General features: G+C 40.4%; 2 protein-coding genes across 2 annotated transcripts in view; one reads left to right on the top strand and one right to left on the bottom strand.

The window, feature by feature from the left end:
• The window catches only part of LOC134530951 (tRNA-uridine aminocarboxypropyltransferase 2), a 32,892-nt gene extending 28,213 nt beyond the window's left edge, over positions 1 to 4,679 (top strand). Inside the window, exon 5 of the transcript XR_010074899.1 lies at positions 4,596 to 4,679. The gene's annotated coding sequence lies outside the window, so the exon portion shown is untranslated. The remainder of the gene's footprint in view (positions 1 to 4,595) is intronic.
• LOC134530960 (BTB/POZ domain-containing protein 2-like) lies at positions 4,288 to 24,936 on the bottom strand. The gene is made up of 7 exons (XM_063366333.1): positions 24,748 to 24,936; positions 18,540 to 18,758; positions 17,166 to 17,401; positions 15,716 to 16,051; positions 10,471 to 10,788; positions 5,990 to 6,224; positions 4,288 to 4,793 (listed from the first exon to the last, which is right to left on the bottom strand). The coding sequence occupies exons 2-7, from the start codon at positions 18,747 to 18,749 to the stop codon at positions 4,635 to 4,637; spliced, it is 1,494 nt and encodes a 497-aa protein (XP_063222403.1). The 5' UTR covers positions 18,750 to 18,758; positions 24,748 to 24,936; the 3' UTR covers positions 4,288 to 4,634.
• Positions 24,937 to 27,302: the final 2,366 nt, after the last annotated feature.

The raw sequence follows: 27,302 nt of genomic DNA, 5'->3' as shown, positions 1-27,302 counted from the left end.
GAGATGAACACTTTGCCAAGGTTGTGGCCGAGCATCAACAGGACTGGGATCAACACATCCAGTTGTTCCTGATGGCATATAGGTCTGCCACCCATGACTCCACCGGGCAGACCCCTGGGAGTCTGTGTTCGGACAGGAGTTGAGGCTGCCTGTGACGTCATTTCGGTTGTCTTTGCACAGAGCAGACCATGACCACTGATAATGTGAATCGTCTAGGGGAGCGGATGGTGCTTATTCATGAAGAAGCCCCCAAAAATCTTAATTAGCGACGAACCGATTGAAGACGAGGTATGACCTGAAGGCTAACTCTGGATTTCAGGAGGGAAATTTGTTGCTGTACAACCCGCAAAGGCAAGGAAGCTGCCCTAAGCTTCAAACAGCTTGGGAAGGCCCGTATGAAGTCTTGAAATGGCTAAATGATGTGGTCTACCACATCCAGAGAAAAAAGAGGGAACTAATTAAAGTGACAAATTTGGACTGATTGAGTGAATACGCCGGAAGGGAAGCATTGCCCGTCCCCCTCTGCTCCCCACTCACCACCATCCCACCTTGGACTATTGTCACTGACACTTTTAGTGGCCTGAGAATTCTGTGGACTTACAGAGGATGCCGGCTTGCTTGGAGAACGTGACTTGGGGCCATTCTTGATGTTTCGAGCATCGGGTTGACCCGGGATGACGTGACTTGTCACAGCCACTCTTGTCCGTTCAAGGACGCCAGGGTACGTAAGCAGCGATGCCAGTTTCCACGGTAGAACTGATAGTTCCGCGAGTGGAGGGAAGTGCGACATCGGCATAGAGGGTGAGATATTCCCTCAAGAGTGGCGCGGGACTGTGTGTGGACAAGCGCGAGGTAAAAGAGGCAAATCACTGTCCAGCCTAGCTCCAGTGAGGAGTGCAAGCTGCGGAGCTTGACAGACATTGAGTGACTTGCAAATAAACATTTTTAAGTGCCAGTGATTGGTGATCAGACATTTTTAAGTACAATTATATAGTAGTAATGTAAATATTAGTAATTAATAAAACTTAATTGGGCTATTTCTTACGAACCCATTTCTCACACTTAAGTTGTAACAATACAAAATAAAAAAATTATCAAATCATAATAAATCTTGTTATGTTCAGCCAGCTATTAAACATTACTGCACTTGATTATCTTCCCTTGTATTGAATTTAATATGCAGGTCAGGTCTCAACTGGGCAAGCAAGTTTTTCCGTGCATGCGTGGAAGAAACTTTGGATGTTGCAACTGCAGTTGCACTTCTAGTTAGGTAAAAATAACAAAGCAACTAATGAGCATAAATAAAGTCTGACACTACACTAAGCTGGTGGACCGATTGTTTGGATTGGTGAGATGCTGTTCCCACACACGGAAGTTCGGACTAAGGGCTCTGGAGCTCACAGACCGATACCAGTTCGTCAGACCCTCAGTTCTGACTGATCAGTCAACTGTCCTTGCACACACATGAATGTTTCGACTGTTAAGTTTCAAACTAAACAAAGCAGCTCCACTGATTTGGTGCCGGGGAGAAATGGGTGGAATAAACACGAGTAAACATGTCACACTTTTAGATTGCACAGTGGATGTCCAAGACTCATATTTTTCCTCAACCCATGTAACAGCTCCACACCAGTGACACGCTAAATCTCTCTAAATTACCCAACTTTCAAGAACTTTAGGAAACACCATTACTTGAAACCTGATGCATGTTGTTTATACTTTCTTACCTTGATGAGGCGAACACGCAACCGGCGGCAGTTGGTGTCAAGGTCACTCGAGGTCATGATGCTACCGTGCAGCAAGTGCGCTGCATGGCCAATGAAAACTGGTCGCTTGCGGCTCGCTAGTGACGTGTTGTGCCGGAATTTTGCTATACCTGTATGTACTTGAATTTACCTTGTGGCATCACTTGCATCCACATTTGACTTATATTTTGGTATCGTAATAATTTTTGTTCATACAAAGGAATTATGTGGAAAAAACCAGTTGCAAAACTGAGTTTGGACTGTGGTTGCACATTGATTAGAAAAAACAATTACAATTGTAAAACTTTAATTATTTTCTAAAAAAATTACAACTTCAATTTGTTGAATACTGACATATCTTTACTACCATATTTAATTGCATAATGTCTGCACATTTCTTTTTAAATAATTGAAATGGAATTTTTTAAAATCAGCATAAAGTCCGCACCAAAGCAACCTTGGCCACCCCTGAAAGGCACAGTAACGGGATGTAAATTTACCGACGCTGTCGACAATGCTTTGACCTTGAGTTGTTCATTTCTTCGGAGTGGTCGCTGAGAGGGTTTGTAGCGTGGTGACATACATCAATTCTTACATGTCAGGAAGACAAGGATCTGCTTTGTTTTTATTAAATATTCCTGCTCAGCCTTTCCCACGCTCTGCACTCCTTCCCCCGCTTCAGTCAAGCAGGGCAGGAGGGGACTCGCATGCACAGACGTCTGCCGGTAACTTTTTTTATACACACAGTGGGCAAGGAACAGTGAGGGAGGCTCGCCGCGCCGGCTAAAGCAGACATTAGACATCTGTCCCGTGCCGTTAGTGCCCATCCCAATGAAAGATTAAAAAAATATCTTCACAATTTTGTGTAGGCTGGCTGTGGTTTCTGAACGTAAGAGACACGCGAGTGAGAGAAGAAAAAAAAAAGAGTGGCATCATCCAATTATCTCGACACCTGTCATTTCTCACGTCCGCTGCGGAGGGTCGCAAGTCACCAGCGCTCTGCGAAGTAGTGTGCCGCCGTTAATATTTTTCAACTGGGCCGAGGTAAGGGTGCCAATTACAGTCAAACCTCTATCTATCGTTTTTCAGGGGACCAACAAAAAAATTCAGTAGATGCGGACATTCAATAGATGTGGACTTCACTCTAAGAATTTTTAAAAAATAATATTTCAACCCAAAATTTATTGTCAGAAATATATCAGTTACTTGTCATTAAAGTTAAATCAGTTGAAAAATAAATAAAAATGGAAGTATTTTACTTAATTCAATTTACACTTGCAAAAAAAAAACACACACAATAAATCTACATGGAAATTAAAGACTTTTTCAATATCCTGAAGTCTGAAATATGTTTACTCATGTCATCAAATGTAGAGCTGTACTGAAGAAGCCGATTTTACCAATATTTAGTTGAATCGGCAGTTCTGTCGACTTCCGATACGTTTGTTAATTTTCGGCCGAAATTACTGAAAAACGAGAGATACTGCCATAACCTAAAAATCCACAAGTACCCTTTTCACTTTTCGTAGTAGTACTGCATTCTTTCAGATCGCATTATTTCTTCGCAACATGTGCCAAACGTACGTGTAAAAATTTAACATCCTTTTTTTTCAATAATGTTCTTTAATTTTAATGTCATAAATAAATACATTACCGTCACGGTAAATATACATCTCGGCTGTTACGGTAACTGTAGTGCAAATGTGGTAGCTATCGTGCTTCTGTAGTAATTATGGTATCGACAAAGAATCTTTAGTTCTTTTTATGGTAATTATCTAAGGATAACAATTGGGTTTGTACTGTAGTTATGGTACATCATCCATTTTTCTTCGTAAGTTGTTGTTCATTTGTCTTTTCATATTTACGTGCTCCATTACTTGGCTGCAGATTTAAGGTGATTTTTACTTCTGTATACTATCGTTACTGTTTTTATGACGGTTTCTTTCTAAGAAATGGTTATTTCTGCAAAATCTTTATGGTTAAACGATCATCTATTATAATTTATAGTGACGGGACCACATATTTTGTACGATCAATGCGGACAAAACGGTAATTCGAACATCGGTACAAGCGGACTTTTTTAACCTTAGTTGTATGGCAATTTTTCCGGGACCGTAGAAAGTATACGATAAACACGGACAATCGATACATGCGAGTTCGATAGATAGAGGTTTGACTGTATATGAAGCAGCGATTTTACTAATGCAATCCACGGAACCGTGAGCAAACGTAAAATCAGGGTACTAGTAAACTAATTATGAGAGAACAATTTTTTTACTCTACACAGAACATGTAAAATTTTGAGGAAAACATTTTTTTTCCCGACTGCACCTCATAATGTCCGCACCCCATTTTTTTTGTCAAAAATGTAGCCAAATTACTGCGGGCATTATGCGAGTAAATACGGTATGTTTCATCTGCGAAGAGGCCTTCACATCACTACTGCTCCTGCATGATTTGCTACATATAATTAATTTTAAGAACCTGATTATAAAATTATATGGTTGTCTAATCGCAACAACATACCTAATTCACAAAGTTCTGATTTTTGACACCGTTTAATTTTTAAACAATAATAATAACTGTGGAAACTTCATGTCATCTACAAAGACAATATAGACACAACTCAGAAAAGCACACAAGACCCGGATGTCGCTCACGAGCCACGTCTCTGATCTGCTTCGTAGGCGCACGGCTGAGGAGAACCTGCCGAGTACATGCCTTCAGTTTATTGAATTTTTATTGTAACATACATTTTTTATGTGCGGTTTACGTGTGAATGAACATGTACCCAACTGACAGTAATAATAAATATAAATTTGTTGGCTGTTCACAATACTCGCTAAACAGTTACAGGTAATGAACGTCTCGGCGGTGCGACGCGAGGGCTCAGGTGTAGAAGATGATCTCCGGGATCTGGCCGTCCTCCACGGAGGTGCCGTTGTTGTTGCCCGCCGCGTACGAGAACTGGAACATCACCTTGCCGCCGCTGGGGCTGTCCAAGGTCACCTTGCGGAGCCCCTTGGTGCCGTAGTGGGAGTCGGGTCCCTGCGCAGACGCAGCACGCGGCACACCGTCACATCACGGGAGGCACTCTACTTGAATTTACTAACAAATCTAACATTTTGGATATGTATATCTTTTTAATAATTATTTATTTCATTCATGTTTACTAATATGCTATGTAAATAGAAATAAGAAAGTAATCACTACTAACAAACCACCTTGGATATTTGAATACTGCACGGTTTAAAATGTTTCAGAGTCGGCTTTATTTGAGTAATGTTGAAGATTAAACGGTGAAGTCCCTTGAATGAAGTTGATTAATATTTCTTCTAATGTTTTCACGTATGTACTATTAAGTATATTGAATCTTTAAACTTTAAGAGATCTTGAAAAGCTCTGTAATCTGAAACTCCCTGGTTCAGTTAATTCTGCACCAGCTACTAAGTTAGGGATCCAGGCAAATGTAATATCATGAAGAATGGAAAAAAAAAGCATGAAATTGATTATAGAAAATAAATTTTGTGGGCACATCATTAAAACTAATGCTTTACTTCTTGAAAAAAATATTGTTTTTCTTGATAAGAAGAATAAAATATTCCTTGATAAAATTTTGATCAGAAGACATGACACTAAAATAATATTTTATTTTTTAATAGTAAAGATATTTTCTAACAAAGCTATTAATAATTCTTGGGCAGTCCCATTTAAGTACATTCGCATCATAAATTTTGATATTGTTCTAAAGATATTTACATGTTTACACAATTTCCCGTGCTGCTTGTTAGTGACTAATTATGGTTTTCATAAATTGAAAAGAATAAAATTATCATATATTGTTGCAATTTAAAACCTTGGCCTTTGTTTAAAAGAACAGTTCAACAACCTAGAGTCCCTGTTCCTTCAACCTAGCGCTTGGAGCCTTGTCACCTGTTGTCTAGCGCAAGTATTGCTCCTCCTGGGGTACAGTTCGACCCCAGTACAGTGCAGATGATCCTTCAGTCCACTTCGCAGCAAGCCTCGGGTCATTACGCTGACGTCTTCAATGGGACGTTTATATCCGGGATTTGAACCAGGGCTTTTACACTCCTCCGATCTCAGACTGAACGGAGGCTGGTGTACCATATTGTGGTCCGGTGTGAAGTCTCCCATGATGCAGATAAGGACCCGTATCGGCAGATACCTCGTTTAAATTGTAAACCACGTGCAGTTGAAACAAGACACGGGCAGGAGATGCTCGCCTTGAGAGTGGCGGACGCGGTGTAGCTGGTGTTGGGCAGGCACTCCACCGGCTCCTTGAACATCACGCGGAACGTGAAGTTGGAGCCGTCGCAGCTGAAGCTGGTGTTGTTGGAGCCCATCACCTTGCCCGTGGCCGTGTGGATCACCTGCAGGTTGACTTCGTACTCCGTCGGGCCGTGGATCGAGCCGTACAGCCCGAACCCCACCACGAAGATGCGGTGGTCAACGATGAACCTGTCGAAGACACGACCCATCAATCCTCCGCACTTGGGTCTCAAGTCCGTTGGTGCATGTTCTGTGTTTCATCTTTTAATAGTTACTATAAGTAACACACAGAGAGAAAAAAAAAGTTCCACTCACAACATACTGTACTGATCTCACAAGCCTCCTTCAATCATTTTTTCTCCTTACTTACTTATTATTATTATTACCGTAAAACTGATTTTAAAACAAGTCCCACACAATACAATTTCTCATCTAATATGGTCAAATGTTGTGTTCCCACCATTTTCTCTATAGGTGAGAATTTTTATTTTCTATGTAACAAGTTGTAATTTTTTTTTTTTTTTTTTAACCGAAAAATTATAGTTTACTTAATTATTTAACAAGTAAATGAGTACATTCTCTTCCAGACAAGTTTTCAAATATTACAACTTTAATTTGTTCCGCTGCCGCTGTGTGGCGCAATGAAAATGAAATGTCTGGTTAGGCTCATGCCTGTATGGAGCACACAGTCGTGTATCGATAGCTTGCATGCAGCCTTGAGCCCGGGTGAACTACATTTGATAGGCAGCTCTCTTTTGTGGTCTCAGTGCACTACGCTGCGATAGTTATCAGTACACTCTACGCTAAGATTGTTTTACTTCACACTTGGGTTAGTTTTTATTGTTAATTTATTTAAACTTGATACAAAATATGGGTTTTTGTTTGGTGATATTATAATAGCTATACTTGATGGTGTATGTGGGGGGCAGGAAGATGAAAACATGACAGATGAACGAGGAGGGTATCGTTAACTATTCAAGGGGCTTCAAAAACCATCCGGAGGATAATGCAACATTAACAAATTGTGTAGGGCCAACCAACAATAATACATTTCCTTTCACCACTCTGATTTTCAGATGAGAATAATAAACCAGAAAACCCTTAACTAACACCTAGTGCCACAGAAGGAAAATAATTTAGCAAGACAATGCCAGGATCCTTATGCTGTGTTATTGAAAAATAACCCATTTATGGGCCATCAATGAAAATAAGCAAATTATAAAAACCATTCAAATACAAAAAACATCCTTTTTTATGAGTTTGGACTAGTTTGGAGGTTGGTAAGAATGATAGCAAGTAAAGAAGTAATAATAGCGCAGTTCGTAGGATTAATTCAGGGAAATGATATGACAACAGATGGAATCTTTCGAGCCACAATCGCCAACTGATTCTGGATGGCAATGTCTATGAGAATTTTCCAAGGTTTAAACAAAGTTTTGAGATTCTCGTGCGAGCTACACATTATGTCTCAAAGCAATCTCAAGTTAAAATAGCTATGTTGTAAAATGTTACAGCGACGAGGCAGTGAAAGCGTACAACACTTGATTTATTGCAAGAAGACAAAAAGGGTATTGATAAGTTTTGCAAGCATTTTCTCCTATTGTGACTCAGTAAAGAATATTGAGGTGGAACAATTTAAGTTTCATAGCCGATCTCAAGAAGATGGAGAGTTTTAACTCATTTTGCCCGCTCTAACGAAGCTAACAAAGAGTTGCAGACAGCGTAGAGTAGGACAGAATTGTCCTGGGTACATGTGATAAAAGTCTTCAAGAATGTTTGTTGCGCGAACAGATAATACGGCACATGGTGAATAAAAGGGACCTTGGGTAAACAAACAGAAGCACCGTGTTTTCTCGCATAATCGTCACAGAAGTACCGTGTTTTCTCGCATAATCGTCGCACATTTTATTCTAAAATCAAGTTTGAAAAGTAGGGGTGGGACGATTATGCGGGGAAAATTTTTTTTTGTTAGGTAAAGTTATTCATAAAAACAAAACCCGTTCATGAGAAGTACGTTTATTTTAAAAAAAGGTGGAGTATACAAGAGCACGCCAAACAATCTATATTAATAATTCATTAAACAAAAACCTTTCAACTTTAAATAGAAAAACCAAAACTCTAACGCGAACGCAAGCCACTTGAATCTGACGTGAACTAACGTGTCGTAGTACACACTTGCCACAAAAGAATGCGGGCTATCAAATGTAGTTAACTCGGCACCTGACAGAGAGCGTGCGTTGCATTCAATCGGCGAGATATCGATTTTCGACTACGTGTGCGCACTCTATACGGGAAGCAACATAACCAAACATGAATGATGCACTGGCTATATTTTTATAAGCAGTACGCCGCGGCAACGCAGACAATCGGATAAAGGAAATAACGTTTAAAAACGTCTTTATAAGAAAATTTACACGTCAGACAACTTCGTATTTTTCCGTTAATTAATTAAGTACAGTAGAACCCGTTTATAGTGAACCCGCCTATAATGAATTCCCGTTTATTGTGAATTTCCGTCTCGGTCCTAGCAAAATGATGTGAGGTTATGTATTAATTTATTGGATATAGCGCACAACTTTTGTCAATGTTGATACGTTTTCCCGTGTACCACGAACAAATTTTGCCGACATAATAAACATTTATCTCAAATATTTTCATATAATTACAAGTATTTTCACAAAACGTCTATTCTGGATCACATAACGTTTTTCTCCGCAATATGCTACTCGATTGTCCACTGTTCATATTATAAACAAGTCGTAATCGAGTGGCCTCGGTAGGCTACGTGTAGCCAGAAATGGTGTTCAGTTTGGTGAAAATAAAAAATAGTTTTCCCTGCATAGTTAAAGAATGGGCGAACGCGTGTACATTTAATAAGTTATCAAAATTAAACATAAATTACCGCCACACTAATACGTATGTACATTATAGCAACAAATTCAATATTTTTCGTCTCATTTTTATTGTTCACGTTCCGGACATTTTGATCGAGTAAGGTTCGTAAGACTACCACTAGATAGAACTCTGTGGACTAAATTTTTCCATAGAAAGTAAGAAATTTTCGTTTCAGCTTTAGCAACTGCGATACTAAATGATACGTAGTGATCTTTGATGCGCCAGACTCGTTATTTTTCATTTATTTACTTTTGACGGTAAAAAGAATTTCGTCTTATTAAGCTGCAAATGTGCTTCAATAAGAAATACGTACATAAAAAAGGGTGAAATACGTGTTAAAAAACGTAAGGCATTATCTGTGCGAGATAAACTGGACGTTATTAAAAAGGTAGACTCCAACCCCACTATCCCGCACGTGTTAATATCAAAGGAACTGGGAATTGCAACATCCACATTAAATACAATATTAAACAAGCTGAACAATCTTCTTTCTCAAGCTGCGAATACGTCACAGAGTATTAAACGCCTAAAAAAAGGAAAATACGCCGATGTCGAAGAACCATTAATAGAAAGTTTGTACATGTATAGTGTATTAAAAATAATATCTGCATTTGCTCATAAAACTGTTGCTTTGAGTATTTTCATTCGTTCTTTTCTTGGCTTAGGCCTATGTGTAGTTAAGATTATGCTTTTGAGTATGTATTGCCAATATAAAAGTTTTCCCAGATATAAAGTTTCCCCTCTATAGTGAACATATAAACTACTCCCTTCAGATTCATTATAACAGGGTTCTACTGTAACTGGTAATGACCGAATAAATATTAGATTTCTACTTTAAAATACATTGTTTTATATGGAAAAGATACCTACACAAAGCGCTCGGCATCTACTAACGGGACCAAAAACATCATGCGAGTTTACGCGAGAAGTTTTATTATCTCAATTTTGACGGCCTCAAATATGGATGCGACGATTACGCGCATGCGACGATTATGCTATAAAAGAGGGTAGTTCCAAGAGGAGTGGAGAGAAGCAAGCGATGATAGCGAGAGAACATCTTCCAGTGCAGGAGTTGTCAAAGAATGCATAAGAGAAGGGAATGTAAAGCCTTTGGGGAAGTGACCTAAATTGAATCACTTAGCAGAAGCGTATAGGCAAAATGTGTTGCAGGTTAGGTTACCAAACAATGACCTGGATGAGTACAGTATATACTCGCGCATGGGCCGTACTTTTTATGTCGATTTTTAGTTTTAAAAAATGCAGTGCGATCCTTATGCCAGTTTTTAACTTTGGGTTAAATAATAATAATGTGGTTGAATATTGCGCAAGTAATTAACCTATGTTGGTTTTTAATAAATACAACTCCACGACTATAGTCTTTGGCCTTAGTTAACATAAGAAAATAATACCATTTTTCCATTTTACAATGTACACATTTAGCGAACTATGGACAGCTAATAAGTTTTACTGTACTTTCACAATTTGTTAGTCAAATAAATATGACTAGCTGCAAGGTGTGTGAACAACCACGCGGCCTCACCTGATGCGGTCGCTGGTGCCGCTGTAGCCCCAGCGACTCTCGATCTGCAGGAAGCGGTTCACGGTCTGCTCCTTGCCCGTCATGCAGCAGCGAGGCACCTCCAGGAAGCCGACCGCCGGCTTGGGGTTCACCGTGAAGTACAAGAAGAGCGAGACCACCTCGCGGTCCGTGAGCAGGCCCGACTGGGCCGCCCCGCCCGCGAACTCCTCCACCGACATGAGCGGGAAGCGCACCAGGGACAGGGCTCGCCCCAGCACGGAGCGCTGGTTCTCGGGAGCCGCCGGCAGCTGCTGGCGGCCGCACTCCGCCTCCGACCACCTGCCACCATCATTCTGACCCATTCAGCAATATGACATACACATTTCAAATGAATTTTCACTTCAATCTGGCACTTACAGCAAACCCAACTGCCCATCGTTCAACCCAATTTATTAGGACCCCTTTTTGAGGAACTGTGAAAAACAAAAGTTGAAATGAAATTGGCCAAAATTTCACTTCAAGCGAGTTGCGCTGCGTGTCTCTAGACGAGTGCTGTACTGCACATGACACAGTGGACACCCCTTCCCCCTATCACAGATATGGCTCCGTGGCATCGGCAAGTCTGTGCGTCTGCCGGCCACCAACCACTGTGATGTCGCTTGCTCGCGCTGTGCTCCTGTTGTTACTAGTCATGAACAATCCACTATCACAATAAACACAAAAAATAACACGGTTTGTAATGCTTTGAATTAAAAGACTTTTGTTTTTATTTTTCCCAGCTTTTACACATATTCCTACACAAAGCGGTTCTCATTTTACATACATTAAATTTCACAACTTTCTCGTCAAATGTACCTTGAAAACGGTGCACTGCAAAGAAAGGGTGGGGCAAACGGTTCAAAATATTTACTGCGACCTCCGCACCAACACAACGCTCTTCCCGGGAACCAAAAGGAGGAAGCAACAACTGGGTTTTACTGTGTGTTTGATTACTTTTCTTTTGATTTGCAAGTCATGTCTAGTGTTATAGATAAATGAAGCAAGTAAGCTATTGCTATGTGAAAATGGTGGTAGATAAATCATCTAAATATTGTTGTGAACATCATTTCAACTAACGTGTTAACATTTTTTCTAGTGGTGCACCGATGCGGATACCGATGAATCGTAATCGGCGATTATCTTAACGATTACTTTGCCGATTATTTACGTCCCGGCGTAATTAAGTAGGTTTTTACCGTGTAATATTTTGTTACACAATTTTTAGGATGAAATACGGTAATATTTGTATATATTACAAAATTCATCTAACTCCGTCATATCATAATTACAGATATTTCGTTAAGTTAAATAAATCTCATTGCCTCGAACAATAAAAGACATTTTTCCTACACGTTTATTTACGTTTAGTCTTTTGTTTAGTGGCCTTGTACATTACCTATAGCCAGAGACGTAAAATATATGGCACACAATCAAAATACCACAAACAGTTGCAGTGGATTCTATGACAATCGATCTTTTCGAGTCGTAGTAGCGGTTCAAAATCGTGGTCCCGATACCTTCTAGTTTTTATCACTGGGTTTTACAAACTCGTTATGGGCGTCTTTGGTAACATTATCCGTTTGTTATTTTTATGACGTGAAAAGTGAAAAAGTGTTTTATAATTTTATATATTCAGTCAACATAAATAAAATCACATGTGCTAGTATTGGTTTTTAGTCATTTTTATATAATTATAGTGAGATGGCGAGTAGGGAGAAAAAAAAGTGAAGTTTGGAAACATTTTTCTATAAACTCACGTGAACAAAATAAAGCAGCATTTTTACATTTTTAAACGGTAATTTCTCGATGTAACCTTATGTGATAGTCGATAATAATGCTAGTTTTCCGCAACAAAAACTTACCCACTGTAAATTACAATTATTAGACTGTAGTTCAAGTTGTTTACAATAACAAATATAAATAGAAGTTAATTTAATTTACACTTTGCAATGACTTAATAGTAGGGATGGGGCGACCGAATCCAATATCCGCCGAATCCTAGGGATTCGAAGGTTCAGCGGGTCTGATATAGGATTCGTCAAAGGATTCGGTTTTTACTATTTACGGTAAAAAAATACAGTAAAACTCGCTTACGAGGTCCCGCATGGTAGGTTTTTCCGTATAAAGCGTTTAAATTGCCCGAGGTCTCGTCATTTACGCCATTAAATGTGTGATATAATGTCCGTTAAAATTTTTTCTGAAACTTCTTGTCTCAAATAATTAGAGCTGTAGCAAACCGTATGTATTCGTTACTGAGTAACGGGTGCGCCATCTAGTAACGAGTAACGAAACGTTACACACGAATGCATTTCGTTACTCGCATCTTTCGTATGTTTCACGCATGCGCGCGCGTATTCGTTACAAAGAACGATGTTTGTTTATAAATAAAAGTATGATTTGGAAATTCGTCGTCCAAGTTTTTTACTGTTTATTAAAGGTATTGTGTGTGTGTAGACAAAGTTTTAGATTCGAACAGAAACAACGTAAGAAAGTAATTTTTACAAATTATAAATATGTATGTTTTTGTTTTTTATATTCGCGTATTTTCACGTTTTATGTTCTTATCTTAAAAGATATATTATAATAAAGCCGCTCTAATGAGAGTTAATTGTTTCTTGGTTAACAAAAGCTGTTAATTAACAAATATTTTTAATTGTTTATATTCGATTTATTTTTATTTACGCGACGTCATACTGTACGCGTACGAAATACGACTCGATTCGATGCTGTTACATAACATAGCATGTGCCATGTCATGCGGTATCAGAAGTAACGAGTAACGATACGAAAGTAACGAGTACTAATTGTTATAGTAACGAATACATACGGGTACACATTTTTTCGTTACTTTTACACCTCTACAAATAATGGCACACGTAAATATGAAGAAAAGACAAATGAACAACAACATACGAAGAAATATGGATGATGTACCATAACTACAGTACAAACCCAATAGTTATTTTAAGATAATTACCATAAAAAGAACTAAAGATTCTTTGTAGAATACCATAATTACTACAGAAGCATGATAGCTACCATATTTGCACTATAGTTACCGTAACAACTGAGATGTATATTTACCGTGATAGTAATGTATTATTTATTTATGACATATTAAATTAAAGAACATTGTTAAAAAAAAAAAAGGATGTTAAACTTTGATATGTACGGTTGGCACATGTTGCTAAGAAATAATGCGATCTGAAAGAATGCAGTACTACTACGAAAAGTGAAAATGGTACTCGTGGATTTTTAGGTTATGATGGCAGTGTCTTTCGTTTTTCAGTAATATCGGCCGAAAATTAACGAGCGTACTGTATCGGAAGTCGGCAGAAATGCCGATTCAACTAAATATTGGCAAAATCGGCTTCTTCAATACAGCTCTACATTTAATGACATGAGTAAACATATTTCAGACTTCAGGATATTGAAAAAGACTTTAATTTCCATGTAGGTTTATTGTGTGTATGTTTTTTTTTGCAAGTGTTAATTGAATGAAGTAAAATGTTTTTATTTTTATTACTTTCAATTGATTAAACTTTAATGACCAGTTACAGATATTTATGACACTAATTTTGAGGTTAAGCAATTTTACTAACGCATTCCAGCCAAGCAGGCTGCCAGCGAGAGACGCTTCTCTTTTGGTGGAAACACTATCTCCAATCGTAGAGCTAATTTAACTCCTGAACGTGCAGAACAAATTATTGTTCTGAATGATAGATTAAAGAACAGAATTTAATACTCTGTGACAATCTTTCTCAGAATTATTGTGCTGAAAAGTGGAAATGTTGAAACAATGTGAATGTACTTTTCAAACAACATGATTTTTGGTGCAAGTTTGTTGAAGCTCAGTAAGGACTCCAGAAAAATTGACAAGGGTGAAATTTTTCCAAAGATATGTTACATTTACACAAACATATACTTGGTTATGTTGGATGATATCAGTTACTAATGAACCAATGGAAACAGGTAAGATTCAATGAAAAAAAATGTTTTTTTTTTCTAGCAGTGCAAAATGTAAACACACTCTGTAAATAGTTACCCAAAATTAAGAAGCCCACTTCATTTTAATACTTTATTCAAACATGATATTAAGTTTAAGATAAAAATAATTTCCCAAAAGTGTAACTGTACCACAAAAGCTCGAGCTCGGCTCGAAGTAAAATTCTTAGGCTCGCAGACCTCTAGCTTATTTATAGAAAAAATCCTAACCGCTAATCTGTACAAAAACTGAAATTTCTCAAGAAAAAATTGTTGTCTTTATATACACTTATACCAGAAATGTACCAAACTACTTGTGATAAAGTCAAGGGACTTTTAGTGCAAGCAGAATACATCTCACTTACATTAGATATGTGGACATCATCTATTAAAAGATTCGGGTTTGGGTTCGAGATTCGGCAATTCTAGTCGAGGATTCGAGTTAGGATTCGGATTCGAGGAAATCAGGATTCGCCCCATCCCTACTTAATAGTGTATTTTATATATTTTTATACTGTTATGATAACTGTATTCTCGATTTTACCTAATCTTGTTATTAAATTCACATGGGAATAAAAAATTTTGTGTGCATTATTACACTTAAAAAAATGTCATTATAATCGGTAACTGAATCGGTATCTGCCGATTATTTCTCTCATAATCGGTAATCGAATCGGTAATCGGTAAAGTCATATCGGTGCACCACTAATTATTTCCATAGCTTAACAGTTCCCATGTTTTTGTTGATGTTGTCTATGGTCTTAAACTTTTTTTTTCCTGACACAAGTAAATGCTACCAAACAACAAATAATTGTGTCTTACACGTTCAACACGTTAAATGGAACGATCCGAGCCAAAGAGTATTAAACATCAAAATATAAATTTCAGTTTAAACTAGTTTTCTTCATACTAAGCTATTTGCCTGTAATGGAATCATTTTCTATCAATTTCAACATTGTTCCTTTTTAATATATGAATAATTCATATACTTAAACAGAATAACTATGCTTCATAATTATTTAAGCTGTAGCTACAAAATGAAATATAAATTCTACAAGCAGGATGTATTTTTTTCTTCAATGATCTAGTGATGATATACATGAGATTACTATGGCATACAAAATTATTATTTTTGATACAACACAAACAAATTTAGTGGCCACCAAAAAAAAGTAAGGAATAAAGACTTCCAGCACTCTTCGCGAGACCTGGTGAAGGCCGAACTGAGCGAGTGCTGGCGCACCTGCACACGGCCTGGAAGAGCTTGGCCTCGCGGACACGCAGCGTGTCGCGCTCCAGCACGGCACTCAGCGTGTCCAGGTCGATGTCCGTGAAGCCGTCCGCGCCCAGCGCCTCGGCCGTGTTCTTGTCGATGGTCTCGAGGCACAGCGCGGCCAGCTGTGGCTCGTCGAACAGGCGGGCCTGGGTCAGCAGCATGAAGGCGTTGTCGCTGCCCAGGTTCGACTTGAGGAAGTCCACGCAGTGCTTCTCCAGCGCGGGCACGGCGTACTTCTTGGCCGTGTACAGCGTCGTCATCACCGTCTCCGGGCCTATCTGCACCTCGTCCGAGTACAGGAACCTGCGGCACGCACACCACAGACGCATCGCGAGACGGTGCCGGGCGGCGAGAGAGGGAACACGCGGTCTCACGCTGATGTCCAGGCTCGATTCCTGGTGGGACCCAACAAACACCCATTCATACATCACCAACGAAAGTACCACACTTCATGTCAAAACAATACATGGAACGACGTACGTACACCTGGAGGGAACGAGAACCGACGCAAACTCCAGCTTGCCCTTTGTGGAAGGAAGTGGTCTGAAGTCTAGCATACACTGACCCACAGATGCACAAGCTTGACATCAAACTTACATTTTAGATTCCATTATTTAAAAACTGAACAAAAACCAAAGATTGCTGGGATCGGGTGAGCACAAAATTTTTTTTACAAAAATGCTCACACTTTCTTATAATTTCCCAAACTACGTCTGCATTAAAACACTTCATATTTTTTTTTCTTATACAGCTTTTCCAAAAACTTAATTGTTCACAATTATATTATATGTACAACTTCGGGCTGAAACACGTTGAACTACCCTATGTCCTGTTCTGCATCACAGATATATTCCGACCTTGCGGCCGGCATTACTCAACGTTCCCCTCCCTTTATGCGCCCTTGAAGGGTAGTGTGGGAGTATCTTCCAGTTCTCTTGGTTAAACATTCCAGAGCTTTTTAATACACTGAACTGTGAGGGATCGCTCCCTGTTGTTGATCGGTAGGGTATTAGAGCTTCGGCAATGACCAGAGGCTGGGGCCACCAACCCAGCATAGTCGCCGCCTCAGCCCCTCTGACCAGACAGTTGGCTGTGTCCTGAGCCCTGAGACTTTATCAGCACTGCTGGTGCCTTGTTCTGATACACAGTTGCCCAGGAGCAGCTGTTGCCTGCGAGCCAGTCCTCGGGAGAGGAGCCGGCGCCGACTAGCGACACGGCAGCGCACCTGAGCAGTGCGAGGAACGCCGCCGGCTCCCTCTCACTGGCCGACTAGCGACACGGCAGCGCACCTGAACAGCGCGAGGAACGCCGCCGGCTCCCTCTCACTGGCCGACTAGCGACACGGCAGCGCACCTGAGCAGCGCGAGGAACGCCGCCGGCTCCCTCTCACTGGCCGACTAGCGACACGGCAGCGCACCTGAGCAGCGCGAGGAACGCGGCTGGCTCCACGTCGGGCAGCTCAATCTCGTCCGCGCGCGTGGCCAGCGTGCCGTTGAACATGGCGTCGAACACCGCGCTGCCCACCGACAGCACGAACTTGTGCGCGGGGATGCGCTGCTGTTGCACGTCGCGACCCACCGCAAAGTGCACGTCGCACAGGATCTCGTTGTTGAACAGGAACGCAAACCTCTCCTTCACCGTCGTCTTGGTCGCCTGCAACATCACCATCAACGATGATTAATACCGCCCACACTGCAGCAATGACAGACAAAACACAACAGGCAAAGGGCTATTTGTTCTTCTGATGTAACTATTTCGAGGAATCCAGGGCAGCAGTGCACAGGCAGAGCAGCAGCTACAGCTCGAGAGCAGTCCTGCCGATCTTTAAGATGCTGTTTACTACATCGCTTAAGCTACAGGAAGCACTGCATTTAGCCACAAGAAATACTTGGTTCAGAATGCAAATGCTAATCTAAAGATATACTATATTCAACCACTGAGCTACTGTAAATTTTTCTGTTATTTAACTTGAACACAATTACAAATAACGAGAGATGAAGTGAAGAGCAGGGAACTGCAGTTGGCAGTAATTATACAGACGCTACACCTCTTGTGAGAATACCCTTTGAACCTCACAGTGACTGTAGTGTTTTAAATTTTGTGAAAATTTGACAGAAGAAGATACTTGCATATAAGTATACATATTTTCTTGAATACTTAGTTTCCTGTGAATCTATTCCAAATCAGCAAATGGCCGTCAATGGCACCAACACAAACACTCAAGAACGCACCAATCACGAAGTCAGGAGCCATGAGCTCCAGTGCTCATGCTGACACCAGAACCGACACAGCTCAGTGGCTGTTATCTGGCCATGCCACTGACCCCTGACCCCCTTCAGATCACCAGCACAACTCAGGAGCAATTTGCAAACGTCCACTATTTGAAAACGCAGTGCCTCGTTGAACATCACACTAAACCTCATGTCTAGCCAAAAATTTCAATTACGTGAAAAATGCTTCAATAACTTTGGAGTACGTACATGGTTTGACACTGAATTATTTATATATATTTTTTTTATTCAATACTGTGCTTCAATGAATCCCTGTACCAAACTATAGTACTTGAACTTTGTACGAATGATAACTTCATAAAAGACATAGAACATTCCAGCCACTGAACATTGACAATATTGCAGCCAAACACACGAATGTGACAAAAATGTTTTCTTTTTTTCTTTCAACTTCTAGACACTTCAGTAGACTTGACAACACCTACTGGATCAAAAAAAAATGAATAGTGTCTCTTTTAAAGAAACACAAAGTACCTCCCGGGAACCAAACGTGTGCTTGCCTGCCAGTTGTAGACGGGGCCCGAGCTGGGGGGCGGGGGCGAGGGGGCGGGGGCCGCGCCGTGCAGGTGGCTCTGGTTGCTGGGCGCGTTGCACGGCTGCATGTTCTGAGGGGTGTCCCTCGCTCCCGCGCTGCTGCCCTCGTCCGTGTGCAGTCGCGACAGCGCGGAGCTCAGGCTGAATGTCGCATCGCTGTTGGCGCTGAACGACATCGCGCGCTCCTGCACACGCCCACACGCTCCCTGCGCTTGCACATTACGTTTGGACTTGTTTATGACTGCACAACTCTCTGGTATATCTGCTGGCACCCTTCGACAGTAACTGGCGCTGCAACAGACGAGGATAGAAGCGTGCATGGCAACAACGTTGAAACACAACGCCCACAAAGAGACGTGCCCCTCAAACATCCCGACTGGCATAACCCTGACAGCCGCGAGTGAGAACCATCCAGATGTTAGTTTCAGTCCAGTGTATTGTCTTTTGTTAGGAGGAAAAAGTTGAATAATTTAAAGGGTGATATGCTGTGCTACATGCCGTGTCGGTGCGGGTTGTGCCATGATGCAAGCGACCGCATGCACAGGCGAGGATGACGGCGGGTGACTGATGCTGCACTGGACTGCTCCGGAACGACGGGCAGTTCAGGCAATGTGGCAGGACTCGCTCTGGCGAAGGAGGCCCGAGGTTACAAGTTTGCACCAAGATGTCAGCGTTAAGTTTGTTGGGCTCGCCCATGCAGGAGAGGTGTCCGAGGCTTTGAGTGTGTAGTCAACTGGAAGTTATTTCAGATTAACTACGAGTAGGGGCTGTCTGGTCAACCAAGATGTGGTCACAGTCAACTATAAACGAGTTATAATCCCCTCCCAGAGGCTAGGTCCTGTGAGGAGGAAGAACTAATAATTTGAGTTGGCCATTAAGTTTACACAGCGGCTAATTCTCTAATTAAGTATGTAGATGTTGAAAGTAGCTGTTTGCCCACTCAGCGGAGGAGCCTGAAGGAGCTAGCAGGCCTGACAACCATGTGTGTGTGGGAGGGGGGAGGAGAGAGAGAGAGAGAGAGAGAGACAGAGAGAGACAGAGAGACACAGAGACAGAGAGACACAGAGAGAGACACAGAGAGAGAGAGACAGGGAGAGAGAGAGAGAGAGAGAGAGAGAGAGAGAGACAGGTACCGGTGGGTGTTGGCTGGATGAGAGGCCACGTGGTTACAGCAGAGCTGGCTATGATAAGGTGCACCAATAACATTCCCAAGCATTAATCTTCATGTCACTTACTCCTACTGTTCGCAACCGACGTATTGGAAGAAAGCTGACACTTGGTGTTCCATCTCAAATATACATTGGCACTGGACGGAGTGAAATAATTGGGAGTAGGTAACTTTACGTCAGACGTGTGGCAAATACCAACCTCAACCAGGGGCTAGAAAATTTCACAGTTTCCTTGCTCTTCAGGATGGACTGCACAGTCCTCTGTACTCGGGCAAATAACGCCAGTTTATTGGCTGGCGACTTGTGTCGTCTCAGCTGGTTTGCCTCTGAGATACGTACAAATATGTTATGGAGGAGGGGTAAGTGACATTAAAATTACGAAAGTGGTTAGATTTAACTGAACAAAATTTTACGAGGAGGATTTATAAGGCAGTTTACTGCTGGAAGAGGCAGGCAATAAAGGAGGCAGGGTATAAATAAAAGTGGGAGTCTTTCAGTTCTCGCCAATGATATGTAATAATCTAACCTGGTAACAAGCAAATGCATGTGGTCTCATTTTGCAAATCAACTTATAATACAAAACTGGGACATGAAATTTAACATAGAATTCTTTAAAATAATGCCTAGCTTGATAAATATTTCAAATTGTGTTTTCAACTACATTTCTTGACGCTATTCACACGTAATTTTCACAACCGCTGCTAAAATTCACTGCCGAGCCCATATGTTGAAAATAGAATAATTTATTTTGCAGAGTGAAAGGTTAACATATATAATGAAACGGGCCAAACAGACTTGAAATTATACTAAACACCAGCTTTGGCTATGATTTTTGACAAGAATTTTTATTAAAATAATGCCCATTTTGTTAAAATTCATTAAACAGTTAATAACATTAAAGTATCTCTTTGGCTTTGTGAACTTTGGTTTGCACCATCTGCCACAGATGGCAGCAACTTTCGTTCCATTCACGAAATCAATCCTACCAAATGCAGTCCACAGAGAATTCAGATGTTCATATACACACAACCCGGGATTGGAGCAGGTACAGCTGGTGGCACAGAAGGGGAAGCAGGGCTGGGACTGGTTGGTAGCACACTGAAGGGAACAGTGTACTGCACACTGGCCAGGCCCATGATGGAGGCACAGTGCAGGGTAATAGTGATGATCAAGGAGCTGGTGTGGGAAACACTACAGAGGAGGAAGCAGGTAGAGGCTGTTGGTAATCAATGGGTGAAGCTGGGATATAGGTTGCACAGAAGGAGGAAAGACCGCGAGTGGAAGGCACAGAGACTGGAGGCAAACAGAAAAAGGAGGGCAAGGCCAGAGTGGAATGGGCCTGAAGGTATTGGAAACGCAACGTGTGAAGGACCTTAGGAGAAAGCTAAAATAAATGAGAAAATAAAGTAGAAGGGGGGTCTTCTTGCCACAGGGTATAAGCCCCTATTGCAGTTGTATATTTTAATTTTTTTTTTAAATATAAAAAAACCTGCCACTCAACAAGGGACCACAATGGATCTCAACAGGTTTGTGTAACACAGAGTTGATACCAGGGCTGATTGGTTCTCAGTGTGACCACCCCACTACCTTCAAACATTAGTCTGCCTCCGTTCCATAGCATTTATACCCCTGCAATCTCTTAGACATTTGTTAATCTACCAGCACACATTTACACGCTCACAGAATTAGTCTAGAACTCATTTTGTCCATTTAAAAATAATACCCTTTAGAAATGATAATTTCCTTAAGATACGAGGGTTATTTTTTTTCAACCTCCGATCGGCTGTAATAAAAAAACGGGAATGAATTGGGAAATTATTTTAATGTCAAAAGAAACGTACATCTTTACACAATTTTTTCACATAATCACCGTGCAGATTGAGGGATTTGTTGTACCGATGCACCAGCTTTCCAATACCCTCTGCATAAAATGATGCCTCCTGCCTATCTCCGCCGGTTGATTTGAAAAGAGGAAGTGAAAGAGCATAGAATAAAAGTATTTTCGGAATTTTAGCATTTTTTTTCCGCATATACCGCGACTCTACATATTTACCAACAATTTTACTAAAGCATTCCAGCCACACAGGTTGCCAGCGAGAGATGCTTCTCATCTGCTGTAAACACCATCTCCAATCGTAGAGCTAATTTAACTCCTGAACGTGCAGAACAAATTATTTTTCTGCATGATAGATTGAAGAACAGAATTTAATACTCTATGACAATCTCTCTCAGAATTTTTGTGCCGAAAAGTGGAAATGTTGAAACAATGTGAATGTACTTTTCAAACAACATGATTTTTGGTGTTCAGTTAGTTGAAGCTCAGTAAGGACTCCAGAAAAATTGACAAGGATGAAATTATTCCAAAGTTATGTTACATTTACACAAACATATACGTACTTGTAAACTGTGGTTATGTTAGTTGGATGATATCAGTTACTAATGAACCAATGGAAACAGGTTAGATTCAATGGAAAACATGTTTTTTTTCCTAGCAGTGCAAATTATAAAAGCACTCTGTAAATAGTTACCCAAAATTAATAAGCCCACTTCATTTTAATACTTTATTCAAACATTATACCTACTAAGTTTATGGTAAAAATAATTTCCCAAAAGTGTAACTGTATCACAAAAGCTCAAGCTTCGAGAACTTTTAAGTAGGCTCGCTCGAGCTTGGCTCAAAGTAAAATTCTTAGGCTCGCAGACCTCTAATGTAGGTCTATCTATTTAGTAGGCTAACAATGATAATGGTTTCTTTTTTTATTTCCATATTTTTCTCAAAAGTTCTCACATTTTATTACTCCATCACAGTAAATTTATGTGCAATAAACTGAAAAAAAAAAAAACTCGAACTCGACTCGATACTCGCGAGTATTTTAGCAAACTCGCTCGAGCTCGACTCGAAGTGAAAATCTTCTGCTCGCAGAAGCCTAATAAGCATTCAGCACAATCAAAGTGGGGATCGTTGCAGCACCTGAAAATATAACTGTGGTCGCGATTCAGATGTGGCAGGAAACTTAATACCATCTAGACATCCCCAGGGCTAAAAATGGCACTAATATGGAAGTTTACTCAGTTAAGTCTCAAATTTAATCTTTTCTGTGCATTTTAAGATGCCACACGTGTTTATCCATTACGTATACTTCTTTTATAATAACTGGCAACCATTATCGATGACTCTGTATGTAGAACATGCTGACGAGTAGATGATGCTGGCAAGCCGGGGGATGAGGCCCGTGCGAAGGTCTCCGGGTATGAGGAGGACACTGAAGGAACGCGCAGAGCGGTGAAGGGCAGGAAGCACATAGCAGGCTGTGAACGGGGACCCGAGAGCCTTGAAGGGGTACCATGTTCTTCCACTCTTTCACACAAGCTCGGGGCAGATGGTGGAGATGGTGGAGATGTATATAGCAGAATGTTGAAGATGGAGAAATTTTGCAGAGGTGTCATGCACTTTTTCTGTTGAACAAAAACTAAAAAACTAAAAAAATGAAAAATAATGAAATAAATGAATAATAAAAAAAGACAAAAAATGCAAAATTAAGCAAAAAATTGCTGTTGTCAACAAGGATATAAACACCACAAAATTTTATTATTCATTTATTTCTTTATTTTTAATTTTTTAGTTTTTCTTCAACAGAAAAAGTTCTTGGCAATGGCGTATGTCCAAAAACTTACATCAAGTCATGCACTCCCATTGCACAAATCTTTCAAAGATAACATGTCATGCACTGTTCCAAGGACTGAGCCCCTTGTGAAACGAAGTGGGTTCAAACCCCTGAATGTGAACCCTGTTTGCAAGCCAATGGATGGTCATGGCTTAACATTATGCCTTAGTCATCTAGTTTACAAGTGTATTTAAGCCTAAAGACGATTTAAGAATTGAAGCCTAATGAATTTTTATCCCACTCCAGAACAATATTTTCAGCAGGCTCTTTAGTAACCAAGTGAAACTTGTGCAATTAGTAACTGACAGACTGAATGCCTCCAAGAGAAGCAGAGGACTTTCATGGCATTAGTATTTCTTCAAAATAATATTACTCTCAATTAATTTTAATTTTTAAGTATTAGTTTTTTATATTTCATGTCATAATATGAATAGATTATTTTCTGAGCCTATGTATGTATTGTTTCTCTATAACCTGTGGCACATGTGAAATAAATGTAATTGAGTCATTCTGTAGGGCATGAAAACACCAACCCATGCCATTCCAGTAATGCCATGATACCATTTCACAAGTCTTCTACATCTTCGGCTGAAGGAAGACACCATCTGCCCCCACGGACTTCTACTTTGCTATTCGCTGATATTGTAACTCTGAAACTAATAAATCCAGAACATTCTTCTCACATCCAGATGCCTGACTTATGGGTTCACTGTTTCAGTAAATCATTATTTATCCATCAACTTCATTTTATTCACGAACTATGATCAGACTTTGTCTGGCCATGCTTAAACCGTATGTGCGCTGTAGTAACGTTGACATTTTAGAGTAAGTGAAACATGTAACTATGAGAACTGTACTGGGCAGAATTACGTGGACGCATCTGAATGAGTCTATAAGTGATCAAGTTTTGTCGCGTGCCCCACACTAAGAGCACGCCAGGTCCATGTGTACGAGACGGCAAGGTGGAAATCATGACAGACGTTACGCCTTGAGCAGCCTTACCAGTGTTCAAATGCATTCATACAGTGGAGCCCATTCATACCGCAGACGCTACTCCCTTGCATCAACACTAACGAGAACACATACTTCTCGACGATTTCAAAAACTGTATTTATACTTTCATAAATACATTAGTTACGAAGAAAAAACAACACGTATCATCATCGCTGTAGCATCTTTTATGAAACAGAATCTCTTCAATTTAACGGCGCTTAAAAGTTGTAAACTTATGAATTGCAATGCGAAAGAATTAAATTCATTTTAGTATAAAAACTTATGTACCTAAACATAAACACACACAAACACGACAATAAAGGTACCCATGGTTCTGATGTACTTACAAATAAAATACTTAAACTAATACATATTCAATTAATTCAGACTATTTAATAAAACTGAAAAATCTTAACTTCAAAAATACACCTCGGTCAATTTCCATATGTATAAGCGAAAATTAACATAAAACATATAGTAGGCAACCATGATAGATTCTCAGAAAATAACTCTATACGAAAACATTTATCCAAAACAAAAATTTTCACAAAAACCAAATGAACGTATTGCACCCAATTAAAAAAATTATAATAAAAAAGATAAACATGTAAACAAAATGATACGTTAAAACACAGATTAATAACAAAAATCAAAATCCAGTACAATATTTGGCTTATATTTTTACAATTACATAAAGTTGGATTCATTTCAAACCAAAAATGACATTACACTAAATTACAAAATAGAGCATTTAAAAATACGAAATTAATTTATTATTAAAGATTAACTAATGTAAAAAGGGTAGCAATAAAAACATTTAAAGAACACTACAATCAAAGGAATTAATGTGAACGCATTGACGTCATCCCGACCATGGCCTCTAAGCCTGTGTTCCGCACCGCTAGTACCAGATCCCGTTTTCGGAGCGCACCCTTAGCCCAGCGGGAATGAGTCAGGTGAGTGCCTCGGGCGTGACCCCACTAGACTCAAATAAACTTCAGGGCACGAAACCCCGGGGGCTCAACCACATAAAACAATTAAGGAACAAGACATTAGGACACAATATTAATTCACAGGCGTTAAACGAGTGTGTCGTAGCTACTCCATGCGAGCACCGCACGCACAGAGTAGACAACGAACCTCATTACCAGTCACCGCGGCCACTGGCCTTAATTAAAGTGCCCGTGACAATGATCGAGTCAGATTAGGAGAAATCCCACTAAAACAGTTCACAGTGAGACAATATGTTAATAAATTTACAGTCGCCAACTTGATGCGACAAATCAAATAATTAAATTTTCTAAAACAGTTGTTAAGCCTTAAACACACACAATTACCAGGTGCTATCTTTTAATTGAGCACCCGGAACTGGTTTTTAGCTTATAATAGAGCAAATTAAGTTTATATAAGTTTTTGGCACCGACTCACAAAGGGGGTGAAAGTTTCCCTCCCTTGTTCGGCAGTCTCCAACCAATCCGCGCCGTAATTACGTGTGTCCATGAGCAGCCTTCAATTTTGTTACACTGATCGTTCACTCTGCACTTGATTTAATAACCAAACTTTTTTAATTCATTGCTGCCCACGTAGACTCGGCGTGTATTTCGCAGACCCGGGCTTATCTCGACCGTTTCCTTAGTGATTCCGCACCGCGTCGCGGATCACGCAATTTACGGCACTCGCCGACTCCAGCCAACTCGTTTTCGTTAAGATCGCCGCGCATACACCTGCCGGGTACAATCTCACGTAAGTGTAGAATCGCATTTAGGACCACACTTATTGAACCCTCCTAAGACAATTAACTTTCGGCGCTGGCCGTCTCCAGCGAACTAGTAATCACGTCCCTTGTGAGACTGCCATGGCAAATTCACAGTGTTATGTTAGTGTCGTGTTTTGTTTTGTAATCAGCGTGTGTTAGTGTAATTGTACAACAGCTCATATGCCGCATAGTGCATTATCCTAGCTTTTGTAGCGGTTCTGTCACCGCGTAGTGTATGTGTAGGGAATACAGCATAGCCACGCGTACCACAGGAGTACGTGGATTAAAGCCAATTTAATATAAACTGTGTTGTCTACGATTATTCCGCACCATTCCGGCCTCCACACGGCCGAGCGGCCTCACAGCCAAGTAGGGAGTTTCAGGGTAGATTTCCAGCCGCGTACCTGGCGGGGCACATGGGGTCAACGTACCCGTGACCCATCACCAACGGCCTAGTGTCCCACTAGCCTGGCCCCCCCCCCCCCCCTTCCAGACAACAGCAGCACCGCTACGCCTGTAGCACCCGTTAGGTACTTCCCAGGCTTTCTCCAGAGGCCGAGTGACGGTAATGTTTTGTTTATTGGCACCAAGTACTTTACGATAGTAACTACAGACACATAGAACCTACAACTTTGAGATGTTACCTTATAAATAAAGTAAAGCTTAATTTTTACAAAATATATTTCCAAGTAAGAAGTTTCATTGTACACACCAATATTTTTAGTGTTTCCCATTGTCCAGAAACACAAACATACATATGCTGGTGCATGGTGCCGTATGAGCGAGTCCGCCATCTTGACAGCTTCGGCTCGTGGGTGTATCAGGAAAGACAACACAATTTCCCAGCATTCAACACAACTGATACTGCCTAGTAGTCCACAGTGCTCTTAAGTCATTACCCAGTCTACCCAACATATGTTTTGGTCCTATCAACATTTACTGAGATTATCTGGGAAGACATTCAAAATTTTCCACATGACCATGGATGTAAAGATTCTAGCTTAGTTTGATAACCTAGACCTAGAAAATTGCTGGTTTGCTATAAATTCAAACACTTTGGTTAAAGGATGTAATATGCTAATAGGCAAAGGAGGTAATATGCATTCTTATTATTTGTAATATTTTTATTACTGAAAGTTTTAAATC

Source organism: Bacillus rossius, chromosome 1 (assembly GCF_032445375.1).
Source record: "Bacillus rossius redtenbacheri isolate Brsri chromosome 1, Brsri_v3, whole genome shotgun sequence".
Classification (NCBI taxonomy): Eukaryota; Metazoa; Arthropoda; class Insecta; order Phasmatodea; family Bacillidae; genus Bacillus; species Bacillus rossius.
The sequence above is the reverse complement of the archived record's forward strand: the minus strand, read 5'-3'. Positions and strand labels throughout refer to the sequence as shown.

What these genes read in the sequence shown, in the direction of transcription:
- LOC134530960 (XM_063366333.1), bottom strand. Translation starts at nt 18,749, where the DNA reads ATGTCGTTCAGCGCCAACAGCGATGCGACATTCAGCCTGAGCTCCGCG. An exon ending in GCCCCGTCTACAACTGGCAG is followed by an intron (nt 17,402 to 18,539) that starts GCAAGCACACGT and finishes GTGATGTTGCAG; the next exon opens with GCGACCAAGACGACGGTGAA. An exon ending in CTCTTCCAGGCCGTGTGCAG is followed by an intron (nt 10,789 to 15,715) that starts GTGCGCCAGCAC and finishes TGATGGTGGCAG; the next exon opens with GTGGTCGGAGGCGGAGTGCG.